General features: G+C 44.6%; 1 protein-coding gene across 3 annotated transcripts in view; it reads right to left on the bottom strand.

Annotated features, from left to right (window-relative positions):
• The window catches only part of ZC3H7A (zinc finger CCCH-type containing 7A), a 36,179-nt gene that overhangs the window by 2,442 nt on the left and 18,241 nt on the right, over window positions 1–15,496 (bottom strand). For all 3 annotated transcript variants that reach the window (XM_042921108.1, XM_042921110.1, XM_042921109.1), the window contains exons 10-21: window positions 13,705–13,909; window positions 12,555–12,619; window positions 11,806–11,992; window positions 10,944–11,105; window positions 9,162–9,358; window positions 8,786–8,886; window positions 8,141–8,322; window positions 7,178–7,254; window positions 6,413–6,546; window positions 5,840–5,945; window positions 3,365–3,473; window positions 1,305–1,438 (exon numbers count right to left, since the gene is read on the bottom strand). In XM_042921108.1, coding sequence (XP_042777042.1) covers window positions 1,305–1,438; window positions 3,365–3,473; window positions 5,840–5,945; window positions 6,413–6,546; window positions 7,178–7,254; window positions 8,141–8,322; window positions 8,786–8,886; window positions 9,162–9,358; window positions 10,944–11,105; window positions 11,806–11,992; window positions 12,555–12,619; window positions 13,705–13,909 — 1,659 coding nt within the window. The remainder of the gene's footprint in view (window positions 1–1,304; window positions 1,439–3,364; window positions 3,474–5,839; window positions 5,946–6,412; window positions 6,547–7,177; window positions 7,255–8,140; window positions 8,323–8,785; window positions 8,887–9,161; window positions 9,359–10,943; window positions 11,106–11,805; window positions 11,993–12,554; window positions 12,620–13,704; window positions 13,910–15,496) is intronic.

The following is a 15,496-nucleotide window of genomic DNA, read 5'->3' as shown; positions in this document are numbered from 1 at the left end:
GAAGGAACTGTGCTCAGGTCGCTGTAGGTACGACCACAGATGCAAGCTGTAAGGTCTGAGCAGTGGTTCCCAACTGGCTAAGAATCATGTGCACACAGGTAAGAACAGATTCCTGAAGGCTTCCTGTGAGATCGTCACTATATCTGGGGGACAGATGAAGATCCACCTGACTGAACAGCCCAGGTAAATCTCAAGACCCAGGAAGTCCAGGTGACCCTGCTTTGGGAACACAGGAACAAGGTGTCAAGGGAGTGAGCACTGCACCCTGGCACAGGAGGGAGAGTTCACAGGGCACATCCCCAGGCACACACGTGGGGCAAGGCCAGGCCCCAGACGTGACCCAATCCAGCTGAATCAATTACGGGGAGGTGCCAAAATATAAAACAAGAAATAGGAAACGGGATAATGCACACGCCCATGTCATCTTTAAAAAACAAGCCAGGCAGGGGCGCCTGGGTGGCTCAGTCGGTTAAGCATCTGACTTTGGCTCAGGTCATGGTCTCGCAGTCTGTGATTTCAAGCCCTGCGTCGGGCTCTGTGCTGACAGCTCAGAGCCTGGATCCTGCTTCGGATTCTGTGTCTCCCTCTCTCTCTGCCCCTCCCCTGCTCGCACGTGTGCTTGTGCTCTTTTTCTCTCTCTCAAACATAAACAAACAAACAAAAGCCAGACAGAACTATGGATGAGGAAGAAATATGTCAAAGATACGTAAACGTAGCCTGGCAAATACAGACTGGATCTGGTCCGTCTGGGAAGGGGAACAAATGGGATTCTAACTCTGTAACATTTTATTTATTTCACAGAAGAAAATACAACAAACTGCTAACATGGTAGCTTCAAGGTATTCATTATATTATCCTTTACTTTTATAAAAAAAAAAAAAAAGTAAAAGAAAACCAAAACAGTACAAAACCACAGATGACTTAATGTCTCCAGTGAACCTTGGAGCCAGAGGCCAGACGCTGGCACGTAAGGCGGGAATGCGGGCATAGCACCCACATTTCCCAAACATCTCCTGGGGCCCGGCACTGGGGTAAATGCTCTAGGACCCATCCTGCTTCGCTTACCCATCACAACCCCACTCAGGGCGCTCGATTACTCGCCCAGGCTACAGGCTAGTAAGAGGGGACACAAGCACTTAGGCTCAAAATTCTCTGCCTCCAAAGTCAGGAAAAGCATTTTCTAGAATCAGGAGGCGTAAGCTAGGGGCCCAAGGCCACCTGAGGGAGGAGCGTGGGCAGCAGGGAGCCAGGCTGCGGGAAAGGAGAAAGGAAGGACGAAGATAGAAGGACCCCTGGGGACTCACAGTAACTTCAGCGTAATCTGTCGGCATGTGGATTTGTTTTCCGTTCTCCTTGTTTGATTGACTGGCTACATCATCGCTTTTTTCATTTTTTTGACTCTTTAGCCAGAGCTCATAAAACTGCTCCATATCTTGTACTAAAGAAAAATGAATCGATTTCAGCAGATTTGAATACACCATTGAAATACACACAAGATCATGCAGACCTTTTGTATCAGGTGGCGTACGTTTTCAAGAGGAAAGCGAGACGGTGGAACAGAGACGGATTACAGTAGGCGTGGAGAGGGGCCACATCCATGCAACGGATAAACTCTGGTGGGTATGAACCAAATTCCGGACTGTTAGACCACAAGCACTAGTCTTCAAGATGAATTAACTCCTCCCTACGTTTGCAAGACACCTTGGGGGTGCTGAAAATTCAGTAACTATTATAAGGATATTGCTAAAAAGAAAGCCTCTCAATGCTTCACACTGCCCCCAGATAAATACTCATGATCACTGCCATAACCACATAGCCACTTACACGACTTGGGGCCCAGAACAGATATGCTCCTCACTGTCTACTGAAAAAGACGAGAAACGCACTACCACTGGGACCATGATTCTGACCCCGACGGGAGCCCATCGAGTGAAGCCGCCATCCCTGAGGATTCACACGCTGGGGTGCAATTTACAACAGCACAACTGTGACCAGGTCTTGGGCAGTGGCCACAAGCTGCTTCCTACAGTACGAGCAAGTGCGTTCAGCAGTACTGGCGAGTGCTAACGCCAGGTTTCTCAACCTCAGTGCTGGTGACATTCTGGGCCAGATAATTCTTTGCTGTAGGGGGCTGTCCTGGGCACTGTGGGATATTCAACGGCATTCCCGGACTCTACCCGCTGGATGCCAGAGGACATCCCACCTAAGTCACAACAATAATAACGTCTCCAGACGTTGCCAAACGTCCCCAGGGGAGAGGGGAAGTCTGGCCAAATTCATCCCCGGATGGGAAATCTGGGAATGAGGTTATGATCCAGAAATTGGCTTTGAGGGGGCGCCTAAGTCCGACTTTGGCTCAGGTCATGATCTCACTGCTCGTGAGTTCAATCCCCGCGTTGGGCTCTGTGCTGACAGCTCAAAGCCTGGAGCCTGCTTCGTGTTCTGTCTCCATCTCTCTGCCCCTCCCTCGCTCATGCTCTCTCTCTCTCTCTCAAATAAATAAAATGTAAAAAAAACCTTTTTTTAAATGGGCTTTGTTGCCTACCCAAGTGTTTCTTACAATACATCATCAGACTGGGAGGAGAGATAACCCAGAAATCCTTCGTTCGGACCAGTGGTAACAGGAATCACCACCAGAACCCTGGTGTGCAAGAACACCTTCAGTAAGGCCCGACCGCATGTCCCTCCTCCAAACAAGACAGCGGGAAGGAGTCCCCTCCACACGTCCCCAAACGTGAACACTGGTGAAACATGGTAGGTGACACGCTTAAATCTGAACGGTTCATGTAATTCAGAGATCGCGGATCTTCAGCAGTTGGTCAATTTCCATCAGTCTGCTAGAGAGTAAACAACACCAATTCCTGCCCTTGCAGCCAACCTTTCTGATCAAAAGTCAAAGGCTGTCTGAGGCTCCTCTCAAAGACTCCCACAATGAACATGCAGTGTGACCAAGGCACACGTTCTCTCCGCGGGCCTCTGAATCTGAGCCTGTTCTCCTGGTGAGGCCTCCTTGAAGAAACTTTCGATTCTAGCCCGATTGGGGGGGGGGGGGGGGGGGGGCCTTGGCTCTTCACAATAGGAGCAGACAGTCTGGCGCAGGTGGTCAGGAAGGACTGAACTTCCCAGACCACCTTTCAGGAACACATCTGTGTCACATGCAACCCTACGGATCCACACCCAGCTCTGCCCTGAGCAAACACAGATCAGAGGTCAGGCTCTGCTCCCCTGACTCAACGGCACGACTGTGCGGGATGCGAGCCGCTCTCTGCGTTCGCGGTGAGCTCGCATGTTTCCAGGGAGGAAGGAGACTTCCCCGCAAGCTAGACTTTGTGGTCAACAGGCCACAGTCAAGACAGCAACTTACTGCCGTTCTCTTTCATGTACGTCCACACTTCCCGCTCCTCGGGGCTATGAGCAAACGAGCAGTTCCCAACATACTGACACTTCTTCCCGGAAGCAATATGATTGCACAGCTGTACCAAAAAAAAAAAAAAAAAAAAAAGAATATGCTTTAAGACAAGAGTACATTCAGTAAAACTGCCTAGTTTTTACTGAGGCCAAATAAGCATTATTCTCTGTGCTAGTGCTGAGTAACATAATTATTAAATAAGATTACTTTATATTCAAATGGACTCTAAGCCCAACATACAGGAGATGAGATTAAGCTTTCTATCTTGAAATTTTTCAAAACAGTATCTCCAACGGAAAAAAAGTAAGGAACTGGGAGATGGAACATTTTCATACAAGAAAATGTCAACAATCTCCCTTGTTCAGAGTATCTGCTTTTAACGCATCAGAGCATTTGACCTACAGAGCGCAGCTCTCCGGCCCCCTTGGTCTGACAGCTCCCACGCTCTCCCTGCCTAATGCCCACCAAGCCTCCTTGTCAGCTTCTGGGAGGCAGTAAAGAAGCTGCAGGTACTAAAGAGTCTCGGGAAAAATCTCGGCCACTCAGCTGACCCATCACCAACACTGGCAGCGAATCTCAGCCTCCACGCATTCGCTATGCACTGTTTGGAGAAGATTATGACAGTGGCCAGGCCATCCAGCTACACCCCTCTGGTTATCTGCATTATGCTTTTACAAAGTAAACACAGGGAAATTGGTAGGAAAATGAAGTGAGAGCGATCAGCAGGACACAGACGTCTCTAAGGACCACAACTATCAAGAAAACCTCCATCACTGAGACAGCTCATTCTTAAATAGCATCAGTGTGCTTGTCTTCACAGAGCACACATTCCAGTACAACGAACCTTTGGCTTAGTGTGTGCTTCAACAGACGCTGGCCCAGCCTTCCAATCTTCCGCATAAAGCGAAACCCCAGTAAGTACTTAGTCGGGTACTACTAGGGAGACATTTACCATAGTCTTTCAAAGTTCAACGATAAGGAACAGGGAAAAGAGAAGATAAAGGAGAAGAGGCCGGCCACTGTGCTGGGTTTTTACATAACACCATCTCATGTAATCTTCCCTATGATGTAAATATTCCCATTTGCAGATGAGCAAACTGAGGCTGAGTAACTTGACCAGGACCCTTCTGGCAGACCCTGAAGCCCATTCTCTTTCCACCTCACCATACTGTCTACACACATGCACACACAGAGTATTATTTCTTCTTTTAGGAAAAGGATCCCTTAGCAATAAAAAGAGAAAAAAAAAAAAAAAGAGGAAATGAGCCACTGTAACATTGCACAGCAGTACGGCACGTCCAAGATTAATAAGGAATCATGAGAAGTCCTGGCGGCTGGACTAAAACCGTTCTCAGTCGCCCTCGTGTTAACAAAGAATGAGGAGCACACGCACCACCTCGTCTTTTAAAGCATCAGATGCCAATGGTTCCAATAAGCCTTCTTCCCCTCCTCGGAGGCCCACTGATGACATCACTTGGATGGAGGGGTCTAAAACCACGGTGGATGAAACACAAATGTACCGCCTCCTTCAGACACTGACCTGGTGACCTGCGTAAGTTTACAAAACGCAAGGCACTCTGGGTGATGGGGAATCAACGTGCCTCTTCCTCTTCCTTCATTCTGTTGGGCAATTCAGAGGGGGTGGGGCCCCATTTACGAGGGGGGTCTGTGATACATCCCACTGCTTCTCTGGGCAAATCTCTCTTCCTGTCTGCCGTCGGGACAGACAGTTTACTACCTGTCAATGCTCTAAGTGTCCCCGTTCACTCACACAGTGGAACCCTCCGCTGTCTCATGAAGGGCGAAGTCCAGAGCCAACTCAAGGGCTTTGCTCGGACGGTCATCTTTAAAATCACGTAAGGCACCAGAGGGTAGCAAGATGACATGTGCCACCTCCTGAATGAAATACTACCCTAACGGTCAGCTGGTCTGCTATTTTCGTTCTCTGGGTTTTTGATGATCACGTGCCTCTCACACTCAACATTTTTCCTGGGGGTTACTTTTAGAAAAGCTTACAAAGGGGGGTATCTTTTAGCTCGTATCCACGACTTGAGTCAAAGAAACTTGTCAATAGTATTCGTAGTAACACAAGTTTGATGTCAAAGCCAAGGAATCAGATCTCAATGAAATTCTCCCCCACTCACTCCCCAAGTAATTCATCTGAAAAATAAGTTAGGTCATGCCCATAATTCTTTCTTGAGTCCACTGTCTATTTCCTTTTTCTGAGTAACTCCTCCAATCCCAGTCAATCTGAAAACTGTCACAGAGCCACACGCACAAAAGGGGAAGGAAAGCAACGGGACCATTTGAAAATTGTATCATTTCAACGAGCATTTAAAGGTCTCCAAGTTTCGTTCTCAATCACTACTACTTTCTAATGATTTGAAATGCCTAATAAAAAAAAAAGTGGCTTAAAAATTACGTATGTACATCAAACTGTAAAGGCATTTGTTTCTTTGTGGGGAGAGGACGAATGTTCATCCACTTCTTACGTTCGATGGACATCACTCTCATCGCGCGCCGATCTCTGGTCCACCTAAGAAACATGGAGTTCAGAAAAAACAAAGACACACTGGCACAGGCAGCATATAAGGAATATAAAGGAACAGGTACAACGTTCGTACCTGAAGGACCAGAGATTTTTCTCAACCCTTCTCAAAGAAATGCCTTATGATTCTCCCATTTCACTTCCTATTGATATTTGTTAACAAACATTCCCTTTGAACCCTGAACAAAGAACCAATAAGGAAAGATCAGGAATCTGACTGAATTCTTATCTATGAAATCGTAAAAATCTCTTCCCTTTGCTTTGCAATCACTCCTACATTATCTACTTTGCTCTGCTCTCTTCAAAGTCAATCGTTTTTTCTTATACGTATGATTTTATACCCAAGTAACAGAGAATCATGAAACAGGCAATGTTTACACACACACACACACACACACACACACACGTGCGCACATGCACACACACACACACACAAAGACATACACACTACTTACGAGTGCCTTGCTTTTGCACTACAATATTTTCTGTTCTTGTCTGGTTCAATGACTTGACCATTTCTCAGACACTGAGCACACACAAATTTTATCTTCATATTAAGAGATCCAGGCATTAGCTGATTGCCAAGTACCTTAAACAATTAAAACCGAAGTTTTACTTTTAACAGAATACCAGTTTTCTGACAACAAAATTCTGAATTGCCACGTATTTCTTTTTTCATAATAGCATACAATTTCTGGTACTGTCTGGTTTGATGAGTTGACCATTATATACATTACCTGATAACGAAATCTCCAGTTCCCACCCAAACGCAAGAGAATATGATAGAAGCAGATTATCAATGCCACAACTCAATTTGTGAAAGCCAGCTCTGAAGGGAGACAACTAGAAATCGGGGGTGGAGGGGAGAAAGCACTTCTGGCAGCTGGGAAGCAGAACCACACACAGTCTACCTACCTCCCTTACTCCCGGGGTCCCCATGGTCCAAGCACCCAATTGTTTTGCCAATTAAACTGAGTAAGAAAACTGTATCCTGCCATCTTGGCAGGTATCATGGGCTGGCTGATTTTTTTTTTTTTTTTTTTTTTTTTTTACGATGATCACCTAAAATTTGGAATTCGTTTTCACATTAAACAATAACTCAAGTCACTGAACAATAAGGAAAGAAGCTGACTGCAAGTGGAAACTACATCTGCCAAATGACCTCCATTAGGCCGCTCCAGAAAGGACACCAAACGCAGCGAGTCTATGAGAGAACATACCTGAGCCCCAGGTACGCTGGCTTCCAGATTTTGCCAGTATCGTTTAGATTCTTGAGCGATGGCATCGTGTGAGATACCTGTGAAACGTACAAGCCTTCCTTTAGGCTCACCCTCTACATATCAACAGTCCACCAGCCCGATCACAGCCTCAACTCCCCCGCCATCCCCTACGCAGCATAAACCGTCACCAAAGGTGAATGCCCATCACGTCCCTCTTTTTCGCAACAGGATATTTACAAATACAGCTCTTGGTGCCTTCTAGGGAGTCTCTCGACCTCACAAAAGCATACTACGTGCGTGAACTGGTACCAGCAATTAAGTGCATGAGGCGATTCTGAAAATAAGCCACTCTAAAAATAACGGTTTATAGCCGAGGATAAAATGAATGGTGTTGCCGTATCGGGATGATGGAGAAAGTTGTCTGATAGTGCTTTGTCAAACCCTGACGGCTCCTGAGGAAACGTTTTTTTAAAATTGCTTTTAGTCTTCATTCCGGTACAGTTAACATCCAGTGTTATATTAGTTTCAGGGGTACAACAGCTCATTGAGCACTTCTACACATCCTGGCGCTTATCCCCACCATACATCCTGCCCACTCATTCCTTAACCCCCATCTCCTGTTTTACCCCCCCATCCCCTGCCAGCCCCCCTCCCCTCTGGTAACTATGTTTGTTCTATGACTTAAGAGTCTCTTGCTTGGTTTGAGGAGCCTTTTTTTTTTTTTTTTCAACGTTTAGTTATCTTAGAGAGAAAGACATGGCACGAGTGGGGGGGGCGGGGCAGAGAGAGGGGGAGACACCGAATCCGAAGCAGGCTCCAGGCTCTGAGCTGTCAGCACGGAGCCCGACCCAGCGCTCGAACCCCAGAACTGAAACCATGACCTGAGCCGAAGTCGGACACTTAACCGACCGAGCCGCCCAGGCGCCCGGTGAGGAGCCGTTTCCTAATCATGCACCGACCTACCGGTTTCATTTTGCAGTATCCAGACTTTCAGTTCTACAAGACTATGCGCATAAAAGCACTCATCTTCCCTTAAGCAGCCATACCGGACCTCATGGCGACATAAATCAAGCTGACACTGACCATGAAAAGAACGTATTTTGGAGTATTTTACCGTTGTCTCTCGCAAGATGTGGACAAGGCACCTAAGATAAAAACGGAGTGACACATTATTGTTCTACCCTAGCTTTTTCAAAGGAAAACAAATAAGTAAATATATATAACGTCAAGTTCTAGACTGAAAATACATGCTAAATCTTTACCAGAAAAAACAAGTCCCTTTACACAATTGTTGGATTAACGGGGGGTGGGGCGGGTGGGGGGGGTGGATAATTACACCATAAATTAGGCCATAAAATACTGAAATCCATGTCATGAGAAGCTACACATCAATAATGCTTTTTTGTATTAAACATAAATTTCATAAAACACTTAAAAATTCCCAGCAAAATATACTAACAGACATTTTTAAATAGTCATCATCTTTCAAAACAGCAACAAGGAAAAAGCACAGGGGTAAAATGCCTGGGCAAACACTACTCTGGTTTTATTTGGGTCTAAAGACAGAATCTATTGTGTCACTAGAAAAATTAGAAACTACCAACATACTTATTGTCTTCAAACTCATGCTTTGTAACCGGGTGAGAACAAGAAGTAGAATTATCTTTATTTCTTTTACTTATCATTCTAGGCTTATGATCAAAACATTTCTGGAACAGACAGAGAAGAAGAATTACCACAACAACATCACACAAATTAGAACTTTTGTACCATACTTATGCACATACTTATACATTACAAACTGATGCCAACTAATATCTCATAGGAAGTTTTTGCATTCTCTTGGATACTGGGAGGTGCAACTATTGACTGAATGAACGCTCACCATGTAGCAGGACGTGTGCTAAGTATTTTATATTTCTGGGCTTGCAAGTCAGGAACGATCACCAATTTTATGTCAGAAAATAAGGTTTGGAGATAGTACCTCACAGAGGAATATAAACTCTCCAAGATGCTCTTGGAGAAGTTTGAATACAGTGAGGTTGATCTTTCCATTGCCACCAAAGAAAGCCTCTCTGCTGAACGCCCCTTTCCGCTCCAGTGTCCAGATATCTATCTCTTCTTGGCAATAAGCAAATGTGCAGTGGCCTGAATATCTACATTCCTCCTCAGCAGCAACATCTAGAAAGACAGACCATCAAAAGACATTTAAAACACAGCCATCGGTTTGGGTTTTTTTGGTTTTTGACTTTTTTTAGTGTTTTCTTTCTTTTTGAGAGACAGAGAAAAACAGCAAGTGCTCAAGCCGGGGAGGGGCAGAGAGACAGGGAGACAGAGGATCCGAAGGAGGCTCTGTGTTGACACTAGAGAGAACGATGCAGGGCTCAAACACACGAACCATGAGATCATCACCGGAGCCCAAGTTGGACGCTTAACCGACTGACCCACCCAGGTGCTCCTAGTCGTTGTTTCTTCAAAGCCAATGATTATGAAACATTTTTAGGGCACCAGCTGAACCTCTATAGCTCACGGATAGCTTCAAGCAATGATACACATTTTACTATGCAGGGATGGAACTCACTCTAGAACGATAGCACCACGGGTCTGGATTATTTTTATTTTTGATGGGGAAAAGGCTCTCACATACTCCACCTAAGTTTAAAAAATCACTTAAGAGACATTCAAAAGCACATTCAGATGAAGCAATCTGACAAAAATGAATACAGGGGCGCCTGGGTGGCTCAGTCAGTTAAGCATCTGACTTCGGCTTAGGTCATGATCTCACGGTTTGTGGGTTCGAGCCCCGCATCAGGCTCTGTGCGGACAGCTCAGAGCCTGGAGCCTGCTTCAGATTCTGTGTCTCCCTCTCTTTCTGTTCCTCCCCTGCTTGTGCTCTGTCCCTGTCTCTCTCAAAAATAAATAAAGATTAAAATTGTTAAAAAAAAAATTGAATATGTAAAGTTCTCTCAAAAGCAACTTAAAAGAATATTTTCAAAGCCTCAGTTCAATATTCTGATTCTGTTTAGACTCAGCAAGGGAACCTAAAGTGTAAGACGGTTTTCTGTTTAAAACCTGTTTAAAATTGGCCAAAGCCCGGTTTCCATAACCATCTATACACACAGGCACTGGGGTGCCTGGTTGGCTCAGTCGGTTAAGCCTCTGACTCTGGCTCAGATCATGATCTCACGGTTCGTGAGTTCGGGCCCCACGTCAGGCTCTGTGCTGACAGCTCAGAGCCTGGAACCTGCTTCAGATTCTGTGTCTCCCTCTCTCTCTTCCCCTCCCATGATGATGCTGTCTCTCTCTCAAAAATAAATAAACATTAAAAAATCCACACACACACACAGACACAAGCACTGAAAGAAGTTAAAAACAAAGGTAAAAATAATATAAAAGATACAAATGTCTCAATCCAAGGAACTTTTAATTCTACCTACACATTTTTAGGGGCACCTGAGTGGCTCAGTTGGTTAAGTGTGTGACTTCAGCTCACGGCATGATCTCACAGTTTGTGAGTTCAAGCCCCACGTCGGGCTCTGTACTGACAGCTCAGAGCCTAGAGCCTGTTTTGGATTCTGTGTCTCCCTCTCTCTCTGCCCCTCCTCCACTCACTCTCTGTCTCTCTCTCAAAAATAGACATTAAAAAAAAAAAAATAACTCTACCTACACATTTTTAATAACAGTAATACTGGAATCATTATAATAAATGTAACAAATCATTTACCACTAATGTCATGCACACCAATTAAGTAATTATAGTACATACCTTTACATATATAATAAGGTCCTTCATAATTTGTTTTTGTTGGTCTTGGGCGTATTTTTTTCCATGATTTATCTTCAACATTCTTTATTCTACCAATTAAAATATCTTTCTTACATTTATGATCTATATTAGCATGGTAAATGAAATCCATTAACTTAGGGCCTGAAAAAGATGTAAAAAAGGATTGCTCATAGGCACAAAGAGCGACATTTCATTTTACAGGCACATTTACAAGCAGACGGATATTGATTATTAAATTCCCACAAAAACCCTATTTTTATAACCCCTAAATGTAAATAAGCTACCGAAGTAATTTGTGCCTTTTATATGCTATTTGTCAGAGAACACAAAGTTTTATTCAACACCAGTGCCCTGAAAACATACTTATTTAACTATGAGGACAGGAATTCTGATGGCTTCTAAAGGGTAAAAAATACCCTGAAATATACCTAACTAAGAAAGAAAACGAATTTAGGCTTTGGTTTCGGGTAAGTTGTGTTTATATCACCTGACTTGGGGATAATGAAACAAACCAGCAGAAAAGACTTTATAAACACTGTGTCAGATACTGGTCTTAAAATGCTTTTTTTCTAGTTCTTGCTTTATTTGAAAATGATCACATTTTTGAATATATATATAGAAAAGTAAAGAATTTCATAAAAATTTCAGTAAGACTTCATCATCAGGTAAGGTATTCTAATCCATGTGATTGTATAAATGAAATTATATCAAATAAGAACAGACTTATTCTACCCAGAACTCAAACAGGGACGGAAAAACCATGGTAGCTGGTGTTCTCCACGCGTATTTATGAGTCCGGAACTCTCAGACTATCGACTAAGCTCCTTTGTTTGGTCCTGACCTGATTTTACAAAACACATCTGACAAGCTTGTCTCAGTTCATGGGTTCCTTCAAGGGGGTGTCTTGGGGTCACGGATGAAGGTGGTTTAGTAACTGTGCTTCCAAAGAAGTTTCCAAAGTCATTTCTAGGGTGGCTTGAAATTCCCAGGAAACTCTCAGAAGCAAACAAGTTGCCTGGTCCATTCATCTGCAAGAAGGAAAGAAAAAAAAAAAAAACCAAAAAAAAAAAAAAAAAAACAGCCAACAAATATTGCACTCTCACGAAAGAAGGAAACAAATTTGTGACAAACAAGACATTTCCTCACGTACTGAAATCGGTACTAGTCTGCCGTTGCTGTGCTTCTATTGAAAAGCTGGTTCTTTCTGGGTTTTCCACTCTTTGGGTCTCTGGGCCCCTCCCCCACCTTCCTGGCTTCTCGCGAGTTGACAGAAGTAACAGGTCATTGTTCTGCTCCTACGGCACACACTCTTCCTATGCCCTGATCTCATCTTCCCTGTGTGGGTTCTGTGGTGCTAAAGCCTCTTGCGCCCCGTGCCACCGCGAGGACTGTGCCGTGACAGGCGCGGTCTTACGCACGCGGCGTTCGTCCCTGGCTGCTGCTCGAGGGTCCTGTCTCACCACCATTTCCCCCGGCACACGCGAGATATAAGGGAGACCATCACGTCCATTCGGGTAATTCCGTTACTTAAGTAAAAGACCTACGTTCAATTTAAGCGACGTTATTTACAAAAGAGGAAGTGGCACTTACAAGTAAAAGGGAGGAATTACTGCCGCTAAGCGCTGTTCCCTCTCTAGAAGTTGAGGTGGGCACATCTAAAATAATAAAAACACTTCAACAGACCTCATTCTAATCATGTCACAACAACATCAGGGCTCAGTGGCTGACTACGCTTCCCCCGTGTTACTTTCCCTCCCGCTCCCAAGGAGCTTTCTTGCTCATCAAGGACACTCGCAGAGGGCAGTGGATGGTCTCCTTCCCTCTGGAAATTTCCAGGGGCATACATAACCCTCAGGCAAACTGTTTTCGGAGACATTGGCTGAAGGAGGGCCTGCCGAGTAGGGCTGTTAAAAAGACCAAGAAAATAACTCCTGTCCGAAATGGGAAAAACAGCCTCTTCAAACTACAAAGCAGGAATTCACCACAACATTAGGAAAATTACTAAGGTGCAGTGACTTTCTTTTTCTCAGGCTGCCCCTCGATTACCTTCTCTCTGCCCTCTGCTTCCCACAAATTTTAGTTTTTTCAGGTGTCAATCTTTAAATCAATCGTTCTGATTTTTCTCTCTTTAACCACCTAACAATACCTTGGGAAAATAGGAAGATTTTGATCAATGTTGTTGAAAGCAGATATTAGAAAATTACAGAGGCAGGGGCCAGACCAAAAACTCAGCAATCTCTTGCAAAACTAAGGCACCACGCACAATTTGGGGCCCTCTGGGGATAAAGCCTAAAGCAGACAGATCTAATTCTATGGGTTTCATTCTGAATAATTCCGCCTTAAATTAGTCTTTTAACTATTTGCTTCGTTCAGAATTTCACAAGGATAGCCTGCCTTTAAGACCCGTGAGGATGGGGTACGCCTTTCTTGGAGAAAACATTAAAAGCCATTTTGTCCCCCAAAACAATAGACACCCGGCTTAGCAAACTATCTTGTTTAAAAACTCAAAACACCAAAATAAGTACCACATACATTCCTGTGTATTCCCCTGCTCCTTCATCTCCTGAATGGCACAGTTACGCCCAGGCGAATTAAAACTGCAGATTTAGTTTTCATTTTTACAGCTACAACGAAAGTAACTCAAGCACCAACTACCTAAAGTGAGTTACGTAATTGCCAAACTGACTGCCTTCTTTAGAAAACGAACTGCGGTTATTTACACAAACGGCTCGATTCTTACCTCGCTTGGAATCACTCATTGAAAATGAACTCAAAGAAGAGCAGAAATCTTCCAAGGATGAGGTCAAAGGTGGATACAGTTCTGAGAAGGAGGGTGGAGGGGCATACCTCGCACCAATGGGCAAGGTGCCCAACAGAGATGCCGAGAAAGGCATGCTAGGGGGGACACTGGCTGCGGGAAGGGCTCCTCGGACTAAAGCTGACGGCTAAAAAAGAAAAAAGATTTTGTTAAACCCCAGGAAACGCGATTACAAGTGGGCCAACCTGCTTTGAACATCAGCGTACAGAAACAAATTATTGCACTGGGTAATTACATAACAAAGCTGAAATCAGTATCAAGACTCAAGAGAAGAATCTAGGCTACGGGGGCGCCTAGGTGGCTCAGTCGGTTAAGCCTGCGACTTTGGCTCAGGTCACGATCTCGCAGTCTGTGGGTTCGAGCCCCACGTCGGACTGCCAGCTCAGAGCCTGGAGCCCGCTTCGGATTCTGTCTCTCCCTCTCTCTCTGCCCCTCCCCTGCATGTGCTCTATCTCACTTTGTCTCTCAAAAATAAATAAATGTTAAAAACAAAACAAAACAGAAAGAAGAAGAATCTAGGCTATGGAGCTTCTTTCTTTCCAAGCCCACTTTCAAAAAAGGATCAAGGTCTCAGGAAACGAACCGTCTTGCACTGTTGGTGGGAATGCGAACTGGCGCAGCCGCTCTGGAAAACACTGAAGAGGTTCCTCAAAACTTACAAATAGAACTACCCTATGACCCAGCAATTTGCACTACTAGAAATTTAGCCAAAGGCTACAAAAAAATGCTGATTCGAAGGGGCACATGTACCCCAGTGTTTACAGCAGCGCTATCAACAATAGCCAAATGACGGCAAGAGCCCAAGTGTCCATCAACTGACAAACGGATAAAGAAGATATGGTTTACATACACAATGGAATACTACTCGGCAATGAGAAAGAATGAACTCCTGCCATTTGCAACAACATGGATGGAACTGGAGGGTCTTATGCTGAGTGAAATATGTCAGTCAGAGAAAGATATGATTTCATTCATATGTGTAATTTGAGAAATTTAACAGATGAACACAGGGGAAAGAAGGAAAAATAAGATGAAAACAGAGAGGGAGGCAATCCATAAAAGACTTAAATACAGAGGACAGACTTCGGGTTGCTGGAGGGGAGGTGGGTGGGAGGATGGGGTAAACAGGTGATGGGCAATGAGGAGGGCACTTAGTGGCATCAGCACTGGGCATCATATGTAAGCGATGAATCACTGGGTTCTACTCCTGAAGGCAAGACTACACTGCATGTTAACTAACTTGAGAATAGAAAATTAGGAGGAAAAAAAAAAGGCAAATGGACTAGAATAGACTCCAGAATCCCAAATAAATGCCCGTGAATACTCTGTGGGGGTCAGGGTGTGATGTCCATCCAATATTGTCTCAAATCCAATGTTACATTCACGTTTCATTTCCTTCCGATTCCTTACACGAGGCTCAGAAGAACTGGCTTTATTAAGAAGCAATAGCAATAGTGTAGGGGCAGGGGGAAATGGAAGGTCCTCAAGAGAAGGGAGCCAGAGAAGGCAGAAACGCTGGACCATCTCTCTGGGGATGTGAATTTACGATCTCACAAGGACACACGGAATGCTGCCCCTCTCTTCCCCCATCGTAGCGACAACTTACTGAGGGTTTCCCTGTGCCTTCTAAGTACTGATGCAAGTTCCACGCTATCTGTTGAATTCTTCAACTTTCCAAGATGCGTCCTACCTACTGTGATCGCCATTGTACAGA

This window comes from Panthera leo, chromosome E3, assembly GCF_018350215.1.
Source record: "Panthera leo isolate Ple1 chromosome E3, P.leo_Ple1_pat1.1, whole genome shotgun sequence".
Lineage (NCBI taxonomy): Eukaryota > Metazoa > Chordata > Mammalia > Carnivora > Felidae > Panthera > Panthera leo.
Note: the sequence above shows the minus strand (reverse complement) of the source record. Positions and strands in the feature narration are given on the sequence as shown.